This window comes from Poromitra crassiceps (assembly GCF_964638095.1).
Source record: "Poromitra crassiceps genome assembly, chromosome: 15".
Lineage (NCBI taxonomy): Eukaryota > Metazoa > Chordata > Actinopteri > Beryciformes > Melamphaidae > Poromitra > Poromitra crassiceps.
Genome location: NC_139634.1, coordinates 8,228,678 through 8,249,335, shown reverse-complemented (window position 1 = coordinate 8,249,335; position 20,658 = coordinate 8,228,678). Strand labels below are relative to the sequence as shown.

At 48.3% G+C, this 20,658-nt stretch overlaps 1 protein-coding gene across 1 annotated transcript in view; it reads right to left on the bottom strand.

Moving 5' to 3' along the window:
* LOC310789959 (glutamate receptor 3) overlaps positions 1 to 20,658 on the bottom strand; it is a gene marked incomplete at its 5' end in the record, with an annotated part of 124,010 nt that overhangs the window by 31,350 nt on the left and 72,002 nt on the right. Inside the window, 5 exons of the mRNA XM_083651679.1 lie at positions 4,855 to 4,959; positions 5,512 to 5,679; positions 6,729 to 6,890; positions 8,446 to 8,499; positions 18,996 to 19,183. Of these exons, the coding sequence (XP_083507805.1) occupies positions 4,855 to 4,959; positions 5,512 to 5,679; positions 6,729 to 6,890; positions 8,446 to 8,499; positions 18,996 to 19,183 (677 nt within the window). The remainder of the gene's footprint in view (positions 1 to 4,854; positions 4,960 to 5,511; positions 5,680 to 6,728; positions 6,891 to 8,445; positions 8,500 to 18,995; positions 19,184 to 20,658) is intronic.

Genomic DNA, 20,658 nt, shown 5'->3' with positions numbered 1-20,658 from the left:
GCAGGGACTACCCTACAGTATAGAAGAGAGCATGCACAGTAGCAGGGACTACCCTACAGTATAGAAGAGAGCATGCACAGTAGCAGGGACTACCCTACAGTATAGAAGAGAGCATGCACAGTAGCAGGGACTACCCTACAGTATAGAAGAGAGCATGCACAGTAGCAGGGACTACCCTACAGTATAGAAGAGAGCATGCACAGTAGCAGGGACAACCCTACAGTATAGAAGAGAGCATGCACAGTAGCAGGGACTACCCTACAGTATAGAAGAGAGCATGCACAGTAGCAGGGACTACCCTACAGTATAGAAGAGAGCATGCACAGTAGCAGGGACTACCCTACAGTATAGAAGAGAGCATGCACAGTAGCAGGGACTACCCTACAGTATAGAAGAGAGCATGCACAGTAGCAGGGACTACCCTACAGTATAGAAGAGAGCATGCACAGTAGCAGGGACTACCCTACAGTATAGAAGGGAGCGTGCACAGTAGCAGGGACTACCCTACAGTATATAAGGGAGCGTGCAGAGTAGCAGGGACACATCTAAGTATTCCTGGGGAACTGCCATGATGCTGGGCTCATTAAGACAACACTGCCTCTGCTGCCCCAAAGTTGGACCCAAAAATAGCAACCGGATGAGGAGAATACTAAAACGGGAGAACTGGCCCAGTAGTGTGAGCGTAAAAAAAGATCTTTCTAAATTTAATATGCAGTTAGTGTCATCATCACAGATAGCGTGCAGATATAGTCTAATGTGATTCACAGCAACATCGAGACTGGTCCAGATAGCCGAAAGCGCTAGTAGTAGCTCTCTTTTTTTTTTTTTTAACACAGAGTTGCTCCTGTGCAGTGGCTGCGCATACGGCAGACTGCATCAAACCCTCCCACCTTCAGCCGCTGAGGTTTTATGGTAAATAATTGATATTCGGGCCCTGTGAACTACACACTTAATAATTGATCATAATATGCCAGTGTGCCTCTCCTGCACAGCCTCTCCTGCGCACAGTCCTGCCGCTGCAGTTAGTCTGTATTCTGCTGTACAGATGCTTAAGTCAAACCAATGTCAAGTGTTTGTTTGCCCGTCTGAAATAATGACTGGTCTGGCTCACGATGAAACGTGTTGCATATGCTGCTGCCAATATTCTAACTGTTGCTGGCTGGGCTTTTCCACCCTCACATCTGGTCCGCATTTTGTTTTTTTTTCCTCTCTCTCAGATCTTGAAACGTTTGGGGACAGAACAGGTGTAGTACGACCATTCTCACGCACCGACTAGAGGCGCTCGCTGCTTCTCAAACTTTTTATATCCCCCATTTGTGTGTGTATCCCTTTAAGACCGCGAACCGCGTTAACGCGGTTCGCGGTCTTAAAGGGATACACACACAAATGCTGCATCAGGTATCAATGGGTTAAAGCAGTAGTAGTTACCGGACTGGAGAGAGCGCCTCCTACTTCTATTCCCTACCCCCCGCCCGCCCGCACGATGTTATCGGTTTTGTCTGACGTTGAGATCTGAGGAGCGGTGCCCTCAGTGCCTGGACTGCGTGCGGGGAGCCGTGTCACGACACGGAGCGTCACTCCAGAGGCAAAGTCCTGATCTCACCCTGAGCAGCTGGGACAGATATCAGCCCATACATCACCTCCTGACAGCCACTGCTAAGAACCTTCATCCTCTAACTGTCAGCGAGGCCTGAGTGCGGGGCTGCAGGTCCTGACAGAGTGGCTGGCCAGGCCTGTCTCCTCTTCCCTCGCTCACTCTCTCTCTCTCTCTGTATCGTGACCTCCTTTCCTTTCTCCCCCTCTCTCCATCCCTCTCCTCCTCCTCCTCCTCCTCCTCCTCCTCCGTTTGGCTGTGAGGTTCTGCGTGACGCTAATTGACGTACGGGGCTTTGGGAGGCCTGGGAGGCAGGCAGCATAATCACACAGTCATATCAAACCGGGGCTCCACACTTATCCGGCTAACGAGAGGAGTTGGGAAACGGAGAGCAGAGACGCCCTCTTGGAACTCGGGAAGAGGTTATGAAATAAAACCAGAGGTCATCATATGGTAGCGGTTATGATGTGTGAGCGCACCACTGGGGAATCACCTTTGTGAAGAGGGGCCAGGGGAATTCTTGGGTAATTGGCTATTTGAATGGTAATTACTGTCAGGAGAGAGGAGTGAAAATCCTATCTGCGGCTATCCCGCGGAGAAGAAGTAGTCTGATGTCATTCTTCTGATAGGAGAGTTGGAGCCATCAGGCTGCAGGCTCTGTGTGTGGTTTGTGGTCCTTGTAATGCTTGGCGAGGCTCATCATAGGGAATGCTGCTACCTAATGGAGACAGAGGCAATCGACATCGCTCTGCTCTGTCCCATCAGCCGAGGCTGGCGGTCCTGCACTGAAATACCTCCTGCACAAAGCCCTCACTACTCTCATCACTGGCGGTAAACAGCCACCTACAAAAGGGTAGATGATCGCTAAATCTTTTCCCATTATGTCATGGGGCTTGAAATATGTCAGAATCAGAGCTGTTAGGTGAAAACGAGATGCCTGCGGCGGCGGCTCTCTCATAACCTCGCAAGGCAGCTGGATTCGCGCGAGATCACGAGATCACATGACAAAATCCATCTTGCCACCGTCCAAGCTATTGGTTAGAATTCGAACCGTCAGTGGTTCGCACCAATCGGCATCCAGAGGCAGCTATACGGGCGGGATCTAGATGCGACGACAGCGAGAAGCGCGAGACCGGGATAGATGTGATAGACAGACGGGTTCATCCAATCACCTGCCAAGTAGCTTTTTTGAAACGTGCCTGGCCCCTTTCAAAGGTTTGCCGAGTGCGTTTTCAGATGGTCCTGTGAAAACAAACCATCTGGCAGCGTCAGGTTAGCTCTCTCACGCCGTTATGAAAAAGGTGGATAAACTATGAACTTCAGTCGCCCACAAGACCGACCTGGCGTCATGGGTGGGGCATGGGGGGCGGGGCATGTGTGTGTGTCAAGCACGCCCACTGTGCCAGCTGTGCCTGTTCTGAACGGCTGAGAACCAACTAGGAGCCATGTATGTTTTTGTGTTGCGCTCAGACTGAATTCACAGTAACTTACGGTAATCTGGTTGCATGATGTGGAAGGTGTGTTTGTTTGTGTGTGTGTGTGTGTGTGTGTGTGTGTGTGTGTGTGTGTGTGTATGTATGTATGTATTTGTGTGTGTGTCTGTGTGTGCGTGTGCGCGTGTGTGTGTCGATGCGGAAGTCAGTCAGCAGAGGGCAGAGGAGAGATTGGAATACTTATTTTCTGCTGAACATAGTTTGACGCTTTGTTTCTACATAACCGGGCATGATTTCTGTCAGCGGGAACAGTGATCATAAAGGCAGAATGGATTCTATTATATCAGGACATGTATTGGAAATATGTGGTGCGTCTTTGCTTGTTGCACAGCACTGTATCGTCTGATAGAAGTGCTGAGCAGCTGGTTACTGAGCTGACGTTAGAGGTGATGATGAGTCTCAGCCAGAAAGACTGTTATTTGCCTCCTGTGTGAAACGGTGGCAGTTTGGTTCGGTTGCCTGCCACGAGATTAGATACAGTATGAGGCCTTGGCCACACTGATCCGTGGTGTCTGTCCGTGTGCGTTCATTTCTCTGTTCACTTCAATTCATTTTCAATGACAGCTGTCCGACTGTCCGTGGAGCACTCAGAAGCGTACGTATCCACAAAATGTGCATACGTTTTGATGGACAGAAAGTTGAAGAGGGATGAACTTTTTCTGGATGGACGTGTCGGATGGTCGGATAGTCACTGTCGGTTTAGCCAATCAGAGTCGAGGTCTCGAGAGGAGGCGTTCCGAGATTTGTTTCAACTTTTCAAAGAAGATGGCGGCCGAGGCGGTGAACGAGGCTATAAGGGATTCCCCAGCAAAATGAGTAAAATTGTGTGATTTCACTAGGATTTCAGTGACTAGAAGTTAGTCCAAGGGGAGAATGTAGTGCATATACTTCTCTCCGGTTATCTGCACATGATCTACATTATATTATACTCGCGCTGTTCATGTCATTTGCATCGAGTCACATTTCCAAGGAGCTGCACGCAGGCTGCGCAGGCAGGCTCGCCGGCCGCGGAGCAGCCCCGGCACTTTGACGTAGACTCAGTTCTCATGCATCGGACAGACATCTGTCCGTTCAATAATTCTGTCCATTTTCTGACGGATCAGTGTGGCCAAGGCCTGAGACTAGAACAACTGACACCAAATCATATCCCTAAAATAAATATATCATTTGATGATTATCATCATTAACATCATCACTTCTAACAGAGAGGAAACACATTCTCCAGGTTAGGGTCCCATAGAACCCATTCTCTTTCAGATATCTTGAGGTGAGAGGTCCAAGGGACCCCTTTGAAAATGGCCGTGGAAGTTTCTCCCTAACCAAAACGTAGCCTAACTTTAGCGCGTTATTTAGCCCCCTTCCCGAGCTAGCATGACGTTAGCATGGTACCAATAGACGCCTTCGGTCTCCTAGTTTCATATTGTACCAGTCCTCACTCTAGCTCTAACAATGAGCCCGCTGGGGCCAAGGAGGACGTCCGTGATTACAAATCGTGCGACAAGTACGGTGAGTAAACGCTATCTTGTATTTCAAGAGACACGTGAACAACGGCGTTTACGTGCGTTTACTACCCCCCCCCCCCCCCCCCCCCCCACTACAGCGAGCGCTCATAACTAACTACTGACACCAAACTGCATGGCTCTGACGTGTATAAGTAATGAGCTGAACCCTTTGGTGTCTGACAGGTGTGTTTTGATAAAGAGCAGAGGTGATATTTTGATCGGGTTAGCTGGGCTTTGACAGCTGACGGATGGATGGCTCTCTTACCTTCCTGGGCCCACCTAGTTTCATCTCATAAACGTCTATGGTGAAGTTGGTCCTCCGGCCATAGTTGTCAAACTGGATGTTCCCGGTCATACCTTGCACTTGGACCTGCAGCATGGTGGATGGAACAGTGCGACAGACACACACACACGCACACACACACACACACACACACACATAGACAGACACACACACACACACACACAGTGTAACGGCTTCAAAGCTATCACTTTGCATATATAGCCGGCATTACGCGAGGGCAGGTGCTCACGTCCGTGACGCTACTGGAGAGAGAGAGAGAGAGAGAGAGAGAGCACACGGCCTGTTAATCAAATGATGGACTGGATACGCGTTTAATAAAAGATGTAGTTTTATGGTAATGAGGCTGTGGATTTGAGCGAGCTCTATCTGGAGGCAGAGAGGGAGGAGAATAGCTCTGCTCGCTCTCTCCTTCTCCGTGTCACTCTCCATCTCTATCACCTTCTCACACGCTATCTCTGCTTCACTCTCTTCTAGCCCCGTTCTTTAGCTATCAGCCTGCCAGTCTCTCTGTCTCTCTCTCTGCATGTGCATGTCTCTCTCTCTTTCTCTCTCTCTCTCTCTCTCTCTGCATGTGCATGTCTCTCTCTCTCTCTCTCTCTCTCTCTCTCTCCCCCTTACCGTTTTGAGAGCCCTCTCGATGTCGATGCCTTGGCTCCAGGGTACAGCGGGGTTGGCGAGGCAGTCTCCGGCGCTGCCCCGACGCGACACGTCCACACGTTGGCGCCGCAGGTACCTGAAGGCTTCTGCGATCACCAGGATGGCGTCGTGCGTCAGAGCTGAAGTGTACTGTACAAAAATCACATCATGAGACGGGGACGCACAGGATGAAGAGGACTCTCTCGCTGCCGGCGGCCATTATTGATTTTGCAAAGATTAGCGAAGCCATTTCCATATTGAAGTGTTGGACGAGCACGTTCTGTGTGCTATGAGTGTGAAACAAAATAATAACAGTAATAACACATCTGCTGCTCCGCTCACTGGGAGTTGCTCTGGATATGAGCACCAGCTAAATGGCTCAAATCTAAATGCTAATTTTAGTGTAGCTGCCATGTGTTTAATAATATCTCTGCAGTCTTTGTTTTTGCCTCCTCTGGTTGGTCGGGGCACCTGTCCAGGGGGAGGGGAACTGCCGGTGAAACTCCTCGCTGTCAGGTGAAAAGAAGTGGCTGGCAACTGTACATGTACCGGAGGAAGCATGGTGCTAGTCTACGGCTCTCCCCAGATCGGCAGAGGGGGTGGAGCTAACGATCGGGACAGCAGGGGGAATTGGCCAAGTCCAATTAGGGAGAAAAGGGGGGGGGGGGGATACATTGCTCATGCAAGGCAGCATTTCTCAATTAAAGCTGAGACTGTAGAAAACGGAGCCATCAGACATCGGGAAAGTCCGGGATTCTCTGACGGTCAAGACCTCTGTCGAAACTTTGACTGAGTTTGGAGAGAAAATAGAAGATTAATGGGAGGTTTTATCTCCCACACACCTCCCCTCAAACTTCCCTTGACCTTTTCACCAGTGGGGGTTGAGCCACTTGTTTGTTAACCACCCCACCATGACAAAATCTAATTAAATGTCATTCAAAATCCATTTCTTTCTTGATCATTGTTTAATTAGATGTAAATTGGAGCTGAGATATAACCTTGCCTTGCACTGCCTATCAATATATTGATCGCTGGGGAGGGAGAGAAAGCAAAGAGGGAGGCAGAACGAGAGAGCGCGACAAAGGCAGAGAGGGGAGGAGAAGAGGAGAGGAGAGGAGAGAGGAGGAGATGAATGGAGAGAGATGCCTTCAGAAGAAACGAGTGTCGTATTCTGCATGTGTTGCCCGTGATGAAGGTACCTTCAGAGGAGAGTTTCGGGCTTCGGGGAATTCTCTTTCATCTAGCCGCTCCCAGCGCTGCACAAACTGCTGCACGATCGGGTTCTCAGGGTTGATTATCTGAAACCCAGAGATGTTGGCTCCGCCGGCGAAGACTTTGTCCAAGCTCACGTTGGAAAATCCCTGAGATGAGACAGAAGAGCAAAGGGTCGCGTGACTTTTGCTTTTCGAAAGGTCGATCGAACTCGATCGAACGTGTACTCTGCGCAAGTGTACACGTTCGAACGAACCCCAACAAATCAATCGTAAAACTGGGAAGTGCGCTGTTCTGTATAAGAATGCGACATGTGTTCTCGATTATGTCGAAGCGAATGTTTCTCTTCGCACTTTGCGGTGGAGTACGTTTACAGATAAACAACATGTCAGTAGGTACTTTTGAGTTTCATGATGTCAGCTCACGTAAAAGACACAATATTATAATATTTCATTCGAGTGAGCTTGGCCTACTTTCAATTGGATAGATTTGCCACGGGGGGGGGGGGGGGGGGGGGGTTTAAGCAAAACATTTTGTAATGTATTTTGACAACTCTGCAGCCCCAACTGTCATCAAATTTCACGCTGCACCCCTAGAGGCATGGCTCTTCGTTTGACGGTCAAATTGCAGGTTTTTCGAGCGCAGCGTCGTGTCACCGAGCACAAGGACGTGCGTCTGCCTCCTGCATAATCACAGCGCCTAAAGCCAGGGAGACTGCAGAGAGGGAACAGCAGGTGAGGGAACAGGCTTGGCCCTCCACCTTAAAACACTCGTGCTAATATCAAGGCCAAACGAACACTTCTCCTCCCTCCCCCCCAGACGCTGAGAGAAGAGGACTGTCCTCCACAGACGCTTGGAAAAGTCAAATGTCAATTTTTTTTGTATTTCGCTGAAGACATTAATTTATACTTCGAAACCAACGCAGTCTGACTGCGAGAGTGGGATTGACAGGGAGATGGCGATAAACAAAACAACCCATACAGAGACTGTCTCCCATTACATACAGTACAGAAGACTACAGGGTAGGAAATTCACTTTTTTTAAACTAGGGCCATTTTTCCCCCTTGTGAAATATATTTCGGGGGCATTTTGGATCATTTCCAGGGCAGTTTGATCAAATGTTGGGTAATACTTTAGTTGCACCTATGTAGCATGACAGACCAATCAATGACTCTTATCCAAGCATATTTTATTTCTAAAAGTTCATAAACAATCACAGTTAAAGATCCCCATCTCCTATCTCAACATACTGTTGATTGTCTGGCATGTTATTAATGTACTTGGTAAAAACATGAGTGAACTAGCTGGCCAGCTAGCTTGTGCTGCCTGTCACTGAGCTAAATAACACTAGTAGTAGGAGGAGGGGCGGGGGTTGTACGGATGCCTAGCTGTCCATTTTCGAGCCACGCTTTGCAAATACAGAATAATGTTAAAATACAGAAAGTCTTAAACTCTTTATTTTATAGGGGCATTTAAAAGCCCCCCCCACCGCAGTTCCAAGGGCAATTCTAGATTTTTTAAGGGGAATTTTGCCCCGAGCTAATTTCCTACCCTGGAAGACTATAATCCGCTGATTGTGCATGCAAGGCTGTCATATGCATGGCTGTCATATGCATGGCTGTCATATGCATTGCATATGACAGCCATGAAGAAAATATGCATGCAGCAAAAGTGGGTTTGAGGAGCGTCTTGGTTATTACTCACAAGATTGGCCAGAATGTAGTGGTAGCCCCGGCTGTTCTTCCCCAGGCTCACGACCTGTGGGAGAGAGAGAACATGAGAGAACATGGACACAGTGAGGACGAGGAGAGCCTGGAGGTACGAGAGAGAGCGGCGCTGCTGCAATCATAAAAGCGGAGGAGGTGCCAAACGAAGTTGAAACAAAAATGAAGTCGCCTATGGAATGATAATAAGAGAAGGAAACAATTAAGAGGAAAAATGTTAATTAAGGAATGGAGGAGCTGATAATGAGAGAGAAACGTCCCGGACAACTTGGAACATCCTTGAGTATTTCCGCTGGCTTTGAAGTAGTCCGCGGCGGCGCGCGTCCGCTAACTGTCGTTACAGAAGGCACAAATGGGAAAAAAATATAGATATATTCAAAGGAGCGTATACAGTAGATCTCCCTCTGCTTTGAAAATATCACACCTTCCGAGCACAACAGCGTGTTTCAGCCCACGCAGCCTGTCTGAAAATAGCAAGCGGTAACTCTAAAGCCCTTCTATCACTGTGGTTCACAAGCAATATGCTGTCATTTACTGTTCTTTCTTGTCTTCTCTTTCTTCTTCTTGTGTTTCTGGGCCCAGAAGATGAATCCAACAGTCAAACTCTAAATGATCCTGCCTTGTCTGTGGATTTAGAAAACCGGTCACACTTATCTGGCCGCGGTTTTCCAACTCGGGGGGCCCTCGTGTGGTCTGTTATTTATGAGTTTCCCCCAGCCCGCTGTGGACAGACGTCTGGGCGGTTGCCATGCAGAAATTGACAAGCATGTCTGCGTTTTTCATCTGCGTTCTACAAACACGGCGATACACGAGTGTACAGCGCAAATCAGCCTGTTTGCACATGTTCTGGCTCTGACTCCGTCACAATAGCAAACAGTGGGGTTTGGTCAAACTGTTTGTGTCTGCGTGTGTTGCTGCTGCGCCGGAGGGCTTCGTCGTCGTCGTCGTCGTGGCTGGAAGTTACATATTTGTTACCGCGGATCATTTACGGCTTTCCCGCGGAGCAGGAGAGAGCGACGCACGCGGGCGAACTGTTTTCTCCTCGCGTCTCTCAAAGCCTTTTTGAAGGACGCTGTTGGTAAGCCACGAAGGAATAAACTGTCCCGAAGGCACGGAACGGATCGAGTGAGGAAGCGTTTCTCTGATTCAGGTGTGGCTTAAGTTCAGGTGACCTCAACTTCCTCGGAGGCCACGGTGCTGGAAGATTGGCTCTCGGACCGAACGATTCTAACAATTCTCCCCCTCTGTGTCGAGATGTGAAAAGGAGCTATAGTGCTTTTCACAAAGGATGTCGCACGAGGGGGCACGACGCGCACAAAACCTTTCACTCAGGCTATCAAGCTGCTTCAGAGGGTCAGCGTCGTCTGACAGCCTCCCCAAGTCCCCATCATTAAAACTTTCTCAACCCAGGGAACTCAACCAAGAGAAGCCAAGTGGAAACGATGGGGAAATGAGCTGATTATTATAAAGCAGAAATGGCAGGAGCGGTGTTCTTTTTTCTTCTTTTTTTGAATCTCTCCATCTGTGTCTAATGACGAAGTGACAGAAGGCGCCACGAAGAGAATACGAGTGCTAAATCATAGCTATAGCGCCCGTGGCAGTCTTTGTTCACGGGGACGCTCTGTGACCTTTGACTCCGCGGACGAACCCCAGCGCTTCACACACACGCACACGCACACACAAATACACACACACACACGCCTAACCTCCTTGGATCTGGCCGTAAGCCTTGCTCACACACCCGCCCAGCTCACAGCCAGCCTGGCAACGCCGACACACAGCAACCTTGGGCTGGGGACACAGCGAGAGCGGTAATGACACAGGGACACACAGAACCTGCAGCACCAGAACACACAGAACTATACACCTCTTTAATTAGGCAGACCCAACAACTCCAAACGAGATGGGCACATTTCAACTTGTTATGAGCGAGCGTCGCACCTCCAGCTGGCTCAGACTGGAAAGCCCTGGGCTTCGGCTGCTGCTGGCAATAACTAGCTTTCGTAGCGGTGAGAAGATATTATTCTCGTTGTTGTCCTTCTGGAATTCAATGTTTGAGTAATAGCATAGCGGTTATTTACTCAGAGCAGAGATAGGAAAACAAATTCACGCCTGCCATGATGGAAGCCACAGCAGGTCCTTCATTGTCTATTCTGAAACAAAGTCTGGACTTATTGGTACTTTAATTCAGTTTAGTCACAATGTGTCGTCCGGTGTGAATCCAGAGCCGAGCTTCAAAGCTGATTGTGGGCGTGAACAGTCCTGTGTGCTGCTACAGACCCCCTGCCAGCGCTAATGTGATCTTGCTTATCAGCTTTGCCTTGAAATGCATCCAGGATATTTACACCAAAGCAGCGTCTCGGATGATTTGGTTTTAACTTTCATTTATTATTCAGACAGCTGTGGATTTTCGTCACCTTCTATTTTTCCCTCCTATTTCCCTGCAGCTTGTTTCTCTTCTTTGTTCGTCTCTTTTAGGGAGGGGCATGCTTCATCCATGATCGATCATTTATTTTTTAAGAATTTTGTCGATCACGTGGAATTTGTTCAATCTAACGTTGATATCAAATATAGAGGTTGAATGGGCGTCCGGGTAGTGTAGCGGTAGATTCCCTGCCTACCAACACGAGGGTCGCAGGTTCGTTCCCCCGTGTTACCTCCGGCTTGGTCGGGCGTCCATACAGGCAGGATTGGCCGTGTCGGCGGGTGGGAAGCTGGATTAGGGGTATGTGTCCTGGTCGCTGCACTAGCGCCTCGTCTCGGCGGTCGGGCGCCTGTTCGGGACGGAAGGGAACTGGTGGGAATAGCGTGATCCTCCCACGTAGCCTGGGTAAACCGCAGCGGTGCTATCAGTCACGAAGACTCACGCTACAGGCATAGCCTGTGATGTCACGTTGAAGGCAGGGTTTACCCAGGCTACCTCCCACGTGCTACGTCCTGATGGTGAAGCTCCCCGCTGTCAGGTGAAAAGAAGCGGCTGGCAACTGTGTCGGAGGAAGCATGGTGCTCGTCTACGGTTCTCCCCAGATCGGCAGAAGGTGGAGCGTTTCGGCAGAAGGTTTACGAGCGTTTTGTTTGTTTTGTTTGTTTAAAAGAATTGTTCATTTTCCCAGATGATCGATTAAGGAGATGTCTTCTTATGCCCCTCCTCCCTAGTCTCTTTTAAAACATAGATGGCATACATGTGCCCACACACACACACAAAACACATTAGCCAATCACAGCGCTTCGCCAGTGACACCGAAGAGGAGATACAAACGTGTGTAGGATGTCTCACCCCTCACTAATCGGATTCTGCTTTTTTCCCTCCACCGTAGCCTCTCGCACATCGATCCTCGAGGGCGAGCTCCACCACCTTTTGTTCTGCTGCTGGAGGAGGAGGAGAGCTTCCGTCCGCGGCCAGAGTTTTCTCTAAAGGCTGATGAGGACAGACATCCGGGATGACCTTGGCTTCACCTCTCGTCCAGACTCGCAGTCCACCAGACAGCGAGCCCCAAATCTAAAACTACAGCGCCGCATTTCCAATAAAGGCCAGGCCATTGTCCTCCCAGATTGACCTTTTCCACTGCAGCAGGGTCTGCCAGAGCGCGGGGAGGAGGAGGAAGACTGGAGATGATGGGTTCCAGAGAGTTTGTAAATACCAGAGCATTCACCCAGGGATATAAAAGACCAGCTATAACGCTGCAATTACTTTTGAGTCTCATCCTGCACAGGGGAAATGCAGAGCGAGTTGTGCAGTGAGTAATTTGATTTCAGGTGATTACTTTACAGGTGTGTGCGTGTCGTTGGCCTTCGGTGTAAGCACAAATATAACGGCCGTCAATAATAGTCCTGGTATTAAAGAGAGCGCTAATGAAATTAGCCACATCCCGCTGCTAGTACATCTAATTCGGTGGCTAGCTACAGGCTAATCGCAATGCGCCATTGCAGTCCAGGCTGGGAAAAAAGGGTCACTTTTGAGTCTTTGATACAGAGGGGGCTATCCTCTTCCTGGTTCCTGCTTGGAGCCTCTTGGTAGAAGTAGTCCTCTTGGTGGAAAACTCTCTAATTAACAGGCAGCAGTGGCTCTTTTCTTGGCAGCGTCAATTGATGCCCGCGGAGAGATAGCACAAGACAAGCGCTGGCCTCCCCCCAAAACGCACAGCACACATCTCCCAAACACCTGACTCATATCGGGATGATTATGTCCATCATCGCTCAGAAATACGAGAGCAATTTGCCACTCGATATCTCTGGAGGAAGGACTGGTACATTCTCAGGTTCATTGACCCCGCGGGCGAGGAATCCTTCCCGTGATGTTTCCGTGCCAAAAGATTGGCTCGTGAAACAGCGTGAGGCTCGTCTCTATTTTCAGTACCGCTGGAAACCATCGGGGGGTCATTTTGCCCCGCTGAAAAAAAAACGAGATTCTCCGACTGTTGTCCCATGTCTTATAAAGTATTTATAACAATTTATAACTAAAGCTGTGTTATTATGAGACGGTGCGTCATCGCTACAGTTATAGCTGTTTAGGGCAGTGGTTCTCAAATGGGGCTCCGGGGACCCCCAGGGGTCCTTGAGGAGGGGGGGTTCCAGGGGGTCCCCACACAAAAGGGGGGTCATTTATTTTCGCTATAATGCCATTCATAGGTAACACAATGACTATTTTGGTCACGGGTTTTATACACTTTCTGTAATAAAAAACATCTAAAAGCATCAATCTTATTATCATATGGGGGACCGTGGGACAAAATCCTATCAAACTGGGGTCCCGTGGTCTAATTTTTGCCAGTTTAGCTTAAGTCTTCATGTGAAAAAATGTGAGAAGCGCTGGTTTATGTCAAGCGCACACCGTTAGCCCCGCCTCTCATCCAGGAGCAGAGTCAGCGGGTCACATCCTCTTTAATGATAACACCTTAATCCCACTTAATTCTGTAATCGCAGTTAGTAAATGGCCCTTAACAGCCAGGGATTTACAGCCACAATGTATCCAGGGCTTTACATCAAAGGGTTCATATATACCCCCCCCCCCCCCCCCTCATCTCCTCAGCCTCGGGGACAATGGTGCTGATGCTGGGATCAGGAGCACCTTTCATATCAGTGGCGGCGGTGACGTTAGTTCTTCCAGCGCGCTCCTCCTCCTCCTCCTCCTCCTCTATCTTTCAGGAGGAGCGCATTACTGGGAGGCGGTGTCAAAGTCATCACAAGCAGTTTGAAGTGGTTCAGAGGGTTTTACGTGGCAGACTGTGACCTCTGTTGTTAGCGCTGTAACTTTTGGAAATTGTGTTTCGTCTAACGGGGAGGTGGCCCGAGTGAATTGTCGTTATGATTTTCTTTTCTGTTAGTTCGTAAATACCCCTAGTTGTATCTGTGATTGCCAATATGTTATACGGACATAAAAATGTCACTCCCTGTTTTATGGACCCACTGATGGCTGTCTCTGTTTTTTCATTGTGTGGACTGAGCAATTTCTTTCATCACTGACAATTTTCTATCGGCTCTTGGCAATCTATCTTCCCTTCTCTCTCCCTCTTCCACCACTTCTTCTTATTGGCAGCCACCATCTGATTTCTCCCCCCCCCTTTTCTGACATAGGATATAACACCAAGATTTCAGATTCTCTAATATGATGAACTGTGTGAATTCTCAACGCGAGATATGGCGGATCTCCAACCCTCCACGGGGAAAGGCAGGCAATATGGCCACCCTCCTAACGGCGGCAGAATGTTGTTCTAACAAATCCCCAGATACGCCTCTCACAATGTTCTTTTTCTTTTCCCCCCCTCATTTTCTTTGCAGTTCTTCTCCTCCTTCCTGTGTCGTGAAAACACAGCTTTGTGGCTCGCAGAGCGCGCTCGCCGTCGTCGCCTGTCTTTGAACAGCTTGTGTGCCCTGGGCCTGTCCCAGATGCCATTTGCTTTTTTCGCCTGCCTCTCTTTACACTGGAGATGAGCAGGTTGTTGCCTCTGAGCAGACTCCAGCACAGGAATCCCAGGAGGGAGGCCGAGCCAGGAAGGAGCAAAGAGAGAGGCGAGTAGCAGCGCGCATATGATGTATATGTACTGTATGCTATACTCTGTGCAATCACAGAGATGGATCAGATTAGGCAACACATATGGTCTCCCACGTGCACGCGCGCACACTCCCTGATGAACATTATGATATGGTACACTGGGTAGTAGTGGACAAAACCAACACGACTGAGTGTAAATCTTCTTGTCGCTATAGCCTTCTTTTAACGCCACAAGCTTTTTTTTCTCTTCTCTTCAAATGTAATAGCATGAAAATAGAGGGTTGACTGAAACAGATTCGCTGGATGTGATTCACAGAGCAGAGCTGGCAGAGTGTTCTAAGGGAAGGAATGCCATTGGGTTAATTTATCTGCAGTGCAGTGTTTTGATGGAGTCCTACGGGGCGATAAATCTTGAGTGGCTGTTACAGCACAAGATGATAATGGCCCGGGTGTAGCATTCTCCTCAGCATCCCAAAACTCATTGGTTGGGAATCTCACGTTCTCACTCGACCACAGTGCTTGATAACCCATTGATACCTGATGCAGCATTTGTGTGTGTATCCCTTTAAGACCGCGAACCGCGTTAACGCGGTTCGCGGTCTTAAAGGGACACGCACACAAATGAGGGATATACACGCAAATGCTGCATCAGGTATCAATGGGTTATGAAGAGGCACTATTGTAGAGGCCAATGTATTTTTTAAACATGTATTATCACAATAATTGATAAACATGTCAGCCATTTTTTTCCTTCTGATTTCTCCCCCATTTCCCCCCCAATTGTACTTTGGCCAATTCCCCCAGTCGCTGCTCCACCCCCCTCTGCCGATCTGGGGAAAGCCGTAGACTAGTAGTAGACAGTCGCCGGCCGCTTCTTTTCACCTGACAGCGGGGAGCTTCACCGGCAGGAGGACGTAGCGCGTGGGAGGATCACGCTATTCCCGCCAGTTCCCTTCCGCCCTGACGAGGCGCCCCCGACCGACCAGAGGAGGCGCTAGTGCAGCGACCAGGACACATACCACCAAGCCCAATCCGGCTTCCCACACGCAGACACAGCCAATCGTGCCTGTATATGGACGCCCGGCCAAGCCGGAGGCAACACAACACGGGGGGGGGGGGGGGGGGGGGGCGAACCTGCAACCCTCGTGTTGGTAGGCAGGGAATCTACAGCTGCGCTACCCCGGACATCCCCTAAACATGTCACCACGTTTAAAAAGGAATTTGCTGTCCCAGACCAGGATATGGGATAGACTTATTTAATGAGGTAGAGACCGACCCCGACAGAGGCTCAGCAGGACCACAGCGTAAGCAGCAGTGAATAAATCAAACCGCTAAAAAGCAGTGTGTAGGATTTCCTTTGTGCGACACGACCGTACAGGAAGTGTGGGAAGCTGAATGAAACGCTCAGAAACTTGCCTATTCGAGATAACTCTATGGTCCGTGGACTTCATTGCCTGGTATAAAGAAATCCTTCCTTGCAGTGGGATTACTCTGACTGAAATCATAAAACTAAGCCACTGAGCTGATTCCCATTTTCCCCCCGACAATCTAGCGAGCTGGATCTGTCCTGCCTCAACGATCCTCTCTCAATAGGCAGTGACCTTGACGGATTGAAGTGACGCGTCGACATTGTGGTCCGATAACTGCCTGAAGGTGATCAGACAAAAAACACTCCCTCCCTCCCTCCTATCCTCTGGAGATGCATGCCAATCCTCGGTCAATATAGATCTACAGCAGTAGGAACCACAGAGAAATTAGCATAACATCCCCCTTGAAGCTTTGTTTCTATAGCAGCGGCGGGAGGAGTACATTATGGCTGCCGGTGGGTGCCGATTTTTGCTCCGATTGGCCCCCGTGGGAGGAGACGGTCCATCCCTGTCTCACCGTATAATGGTACGGCCCGATAGGGGGGTGGCCGCAGTGCAGGGCAGCAAAGTCCAGCCGATCCAGCTGAATGCCTAGATGACTCATCAGTATTGGCAGAGTCGGCCAAATTGTTAATTAGCTTGGATGGAGAAGAACCCACGCTGAGGTCGACACTGAAACGAGGAGTGAAAATTGCGGCGCTCACTGCTGCTCTGAAGGTTAGCTTTGTCATGGTGAAAGCTTTCATTTTCAACGTCAGAGCTAAAACAAAAGTTTAAAGGCAGACATGGATGATGATGATGGTGATGGCGGGAGGTGCAAGGATGGGAAAAGCTCCTCCAGAAAGTCAAAAGAAATCACGTATTATTGAGAACAAAGACAGAAAGAGGAGAACATCAGACAGCTGATTGCCCTGCATGACTTCTTATTGTTTGCGGGGAAAAGAAGCAATCAAAGATGCCGCCATTAAAACGTCCGCGACGTGTGATTTGCAACGCGTGTTTATAAGCTTCTCCTAAAAGCCCGACGCATTATTCTTCACAGAACTGTTTAGAGGAAGGGAATTTGCAGCACGAGAATTAAATTAGACACGGCCAAATGAATACTATAAGAGCAATTCTGCTTTAAACTATGACACTGGGATCAAATTAGATGAAGAGAAAAACAAGTGAAACGAACAGTCATTGAGGGGATATTGCGAGAGGCAGAGAGAGAAGCCAATATCTAAATGAATGTTAACGAGCAGAATCCAATTCAGGGTCTGATTGCCCTTCTAAAACAGGCGTCGGTCGGAGGCAGCCAGCTGAAGAGTGTATGGTGGTGTGTGGGGCGCGTGGACCAGAGGAGATGCATGGTGTAATAGCCACTCATCTATTGATGGTAATTGTGTTTCCCCCCACACGACGAGGATGAGGACCGCTGGACCTTTCAGTCCCTCCTCGGGGCAGTGGCTGTGATCGAGCGACGGAGGGGTTTGTGCTTGTTAGAACAGGATTAGAAAAGGCGCCATCATCAGCGGTGTGCCTCCAAATGGCTGCTCACGCCCAGACCTCTCGAGCCCGGGCTCCCTGGATGCTTCTGCACACCGAGCGCGCCAGCTAAAGGCTTAGCAAGCCAAACAAGGCATAACTGGATGAAGAGCTCCTCAAGATCACGTCTGCTGTGTCTCTCATTGAACTGAAGGCACTGTCAAGGTTGAGGACATATCCACTAGGGGGTTTGGGAATCTCCAGATGCCCCACGATACCATATTATCATGATAATTAAGTCACCATACGATAGTATTGCGATATTGCGATATGCTAGTATTGCGATATATTAAGTATTGCGATATTGCGATATGTATATAGGGATGCACCGATGTGAAAGTTTTGGCCGATACCAATAACCGATATTAACATTGCTGTTATGGCCGATAACCGATATTTACCGATGTCGATATGATCTGTATAAAAACACATTTCTATGAGATTAACATGTTGTACATACTGAAAAACACACAAAAACACATATATATATATATATATATATATATATATATACCTTTTTTCAACTGCAAATGATCTCCCCAAAGGAGAAAAATCAACATCTGTTTTATCTAATGAGATAAAGTTTCCAGTCTGTTCATCTCACTTCAATCATTTTTATTGCAGCAAAATGGGATTGTCAAGCAGACAGACTGACCAACACTGTCATAAAAACCTGTCATAAATGTTGCATGATGCACTTGACATTTTGTATCATAAAATATCACGATACTTGGAATTCGATACGATATGATATATTGTCCACAAAATATTGCGATACTATGCTGTATCGATTTCCCCCCCCCACCCCTAATATCCACCCTACTAAACTTATATGATATTAGGAAGAACAAATGATTTTGTTCCAAAATCAAATATCATTTGAGAGAGAGAAAAGAGTACTCTTACACAATTAGGCCATCTTCACATTACAGGAAAATCTGATTTGCTGCTAAAGTCATTAATCATCATTATCTTGATTGGTTTCCCAAATCTGATTTGGGAGTGTGTCCGCACTGCCACAAATCTGATTTGGGCAAGTGTTCCAAGTCGGATCTGTGTGTCCTGATACAATGAATGAGCCAATGAGCCAACATATAAATGTTTCTGGCAGTGTTTGCATGTCTGCTCTCTGCTCTTCAAGTCCCCGCCCCCTGCAAAAGACACTCTCAAATCTGATTTGGGTGATGATCAACGCGTCCACACTGAAGTCACATCAGTCGAAAGCAGATTGGAAACTACCTCCATATGTGGTTTGGGACAAGTGACACAAATCAGACTTGGAGCGTCCAGACTCATAAAACCAATCTGGATAGAATCATGAACAGGTCATTAAAGTTCACAAATCGGATTTGGCCTCCTAGTGTGAACATGGCCTTAGTATACTCTACGCCTTTTTGCGGTCCTTGGTTGTCAAAAGGACAACACCTTCGCAGATGAGTTCCTCTATATGTCTAAGATATGGATGGTGAACTGAATGATGTTTTTCCAATGTGAAAGGAAATCTCCATTTCCTTCATACTCTGTGGTGCTCAAAGCACCAACAGTCTGGGCTCGCTGCTCAGTGGGAGTCTTCTAGGTGTTCTCTGGTCACTGGTCACATGATTAGCCCAGCCACAGTGGGCGTGTGTGAGCTGGCTGCCTCACCTGTTCCAGGATGGTGTTGATCCTGGCCAGCTCACAGTCGATCACAAAGCGCTTCTCCTGCCTCCTGTCCATCTCCTCGATGATGCGCTTGAACTCTGCTGCGTCCGTCGTGCTGCTAACAGAGCGGGCCGTCACCTGCCAGTTGTTGGCTACCGCCGCCTCCATGATGGCCTGCAGTATAGAGAAACCTGCCGAGAGAGAGACACAGAGACACAGAGACACAGAGAGAGAGACAGAGAGAGAGAGAGAGAGAGACACAGAGAGAGAGAGACACAGAGAGAGAGAGAGAGACAAAGAGAGAGAGAGAGAGACAGAGACAAAGAGAGAGAGAGAGAGAGAGAGAGAGAGAGAGAGAGAGACACACACAGTGCATTAGACCTAAAAAGACACTAGGACACACAGTAATATAACAATTACTGAGAGGCCAATAATTTATTCGAGATAGGTTTAGCTTAAATGCAAAGGTCAGAGGGCATCTCATTACAATCACAATTTCAAAGTATAAAGGCCCGTTAATATATCGTCTAGAGTCTAGACTTGGTGTGTGGGTTTTCCTGTGTGTGTGCATAAGTGTGTGCGCGTGTGTGTGTGTGTGCATACGTGTGTGCGTGTGTGGGTTTGCCTGTGTGTGTGCATAAGTGTGTGCGTGTGTGTGCGTATGTGTGTGCATAAGTGTGTGTGTGTGTGTGTGTGTGTGTGTGTGTGTGTGTGTGTGCGTATGTGTGTCTGTGTGCACAAGTGTGTGTGTGTGTGTGTGCACAAGTGTGTGTGTGTGTGTGTGTGTGTGTGTGTGTGCACAAGTGTGTGCGTGTGTGTGTGCAAACGTGTGTGTGTGTGTGTGTGTGCACGCGCGCGCATGTGCATTTACACTTGCAAAATTCAAGAGGCAATATCGTAATGAAGTGAAGGGACAGGAATCATATCTCCATATTATTAAAAGAGCAGCGGGTGATGTTATTGCGCTTGGCATCAATTAAATGATGGCATTTAGCTGAGCCCACATGTTAACTTTGACAGCGAGGCGCGGCGTCCCCCCCCCCACCCCCCCGCCCCCATTTCTCCTTTGGGCCTGTGCCAACTCAGTTAAAGATAAAGACAATGAAAGATTCATCCCCGGCCAGCGGTGAGAAGAACAGAGATCATTATGCCAGCTGAAAAGAGCCCCTTTCTTATATGATTAATTCACACGTGAAATATTTTCATTTAACAGAGCTCGCAGACACACTGTGGTCAAACGACACACCGCGCGCCATGAATAATGCCCTCATATTTCTGCGGGATAGATTGCACATCGCACACACACACGGTGAAATAAAAAAAAGGCTTAACTCTTCTTCTCTGCGTGTGACGGAGAGAGAGCCAACATGAGGCTATTAATGAAAATCAAGCACACTGCTGGTGTTTCATTAAGCCGCGCGGGACAATGTCATTGTTTTCATAGATTTTCAAAATCTATGCAACAATAATAATACGCGCCTCTTTTTCCATATCTCTATTCAACTTTTTACAATTTCATTTAGCGCCAATATAAAAGAGGAACTTGCAGAAACAGCAGAATCTGACTTAAAAACTTGCTCGCTGGCACACACGCTGATTTCATATGATGATTAGTAGTCATATAATTTGCGTTTGAAATATTTGGTCACCGGGTATTATGCAAATA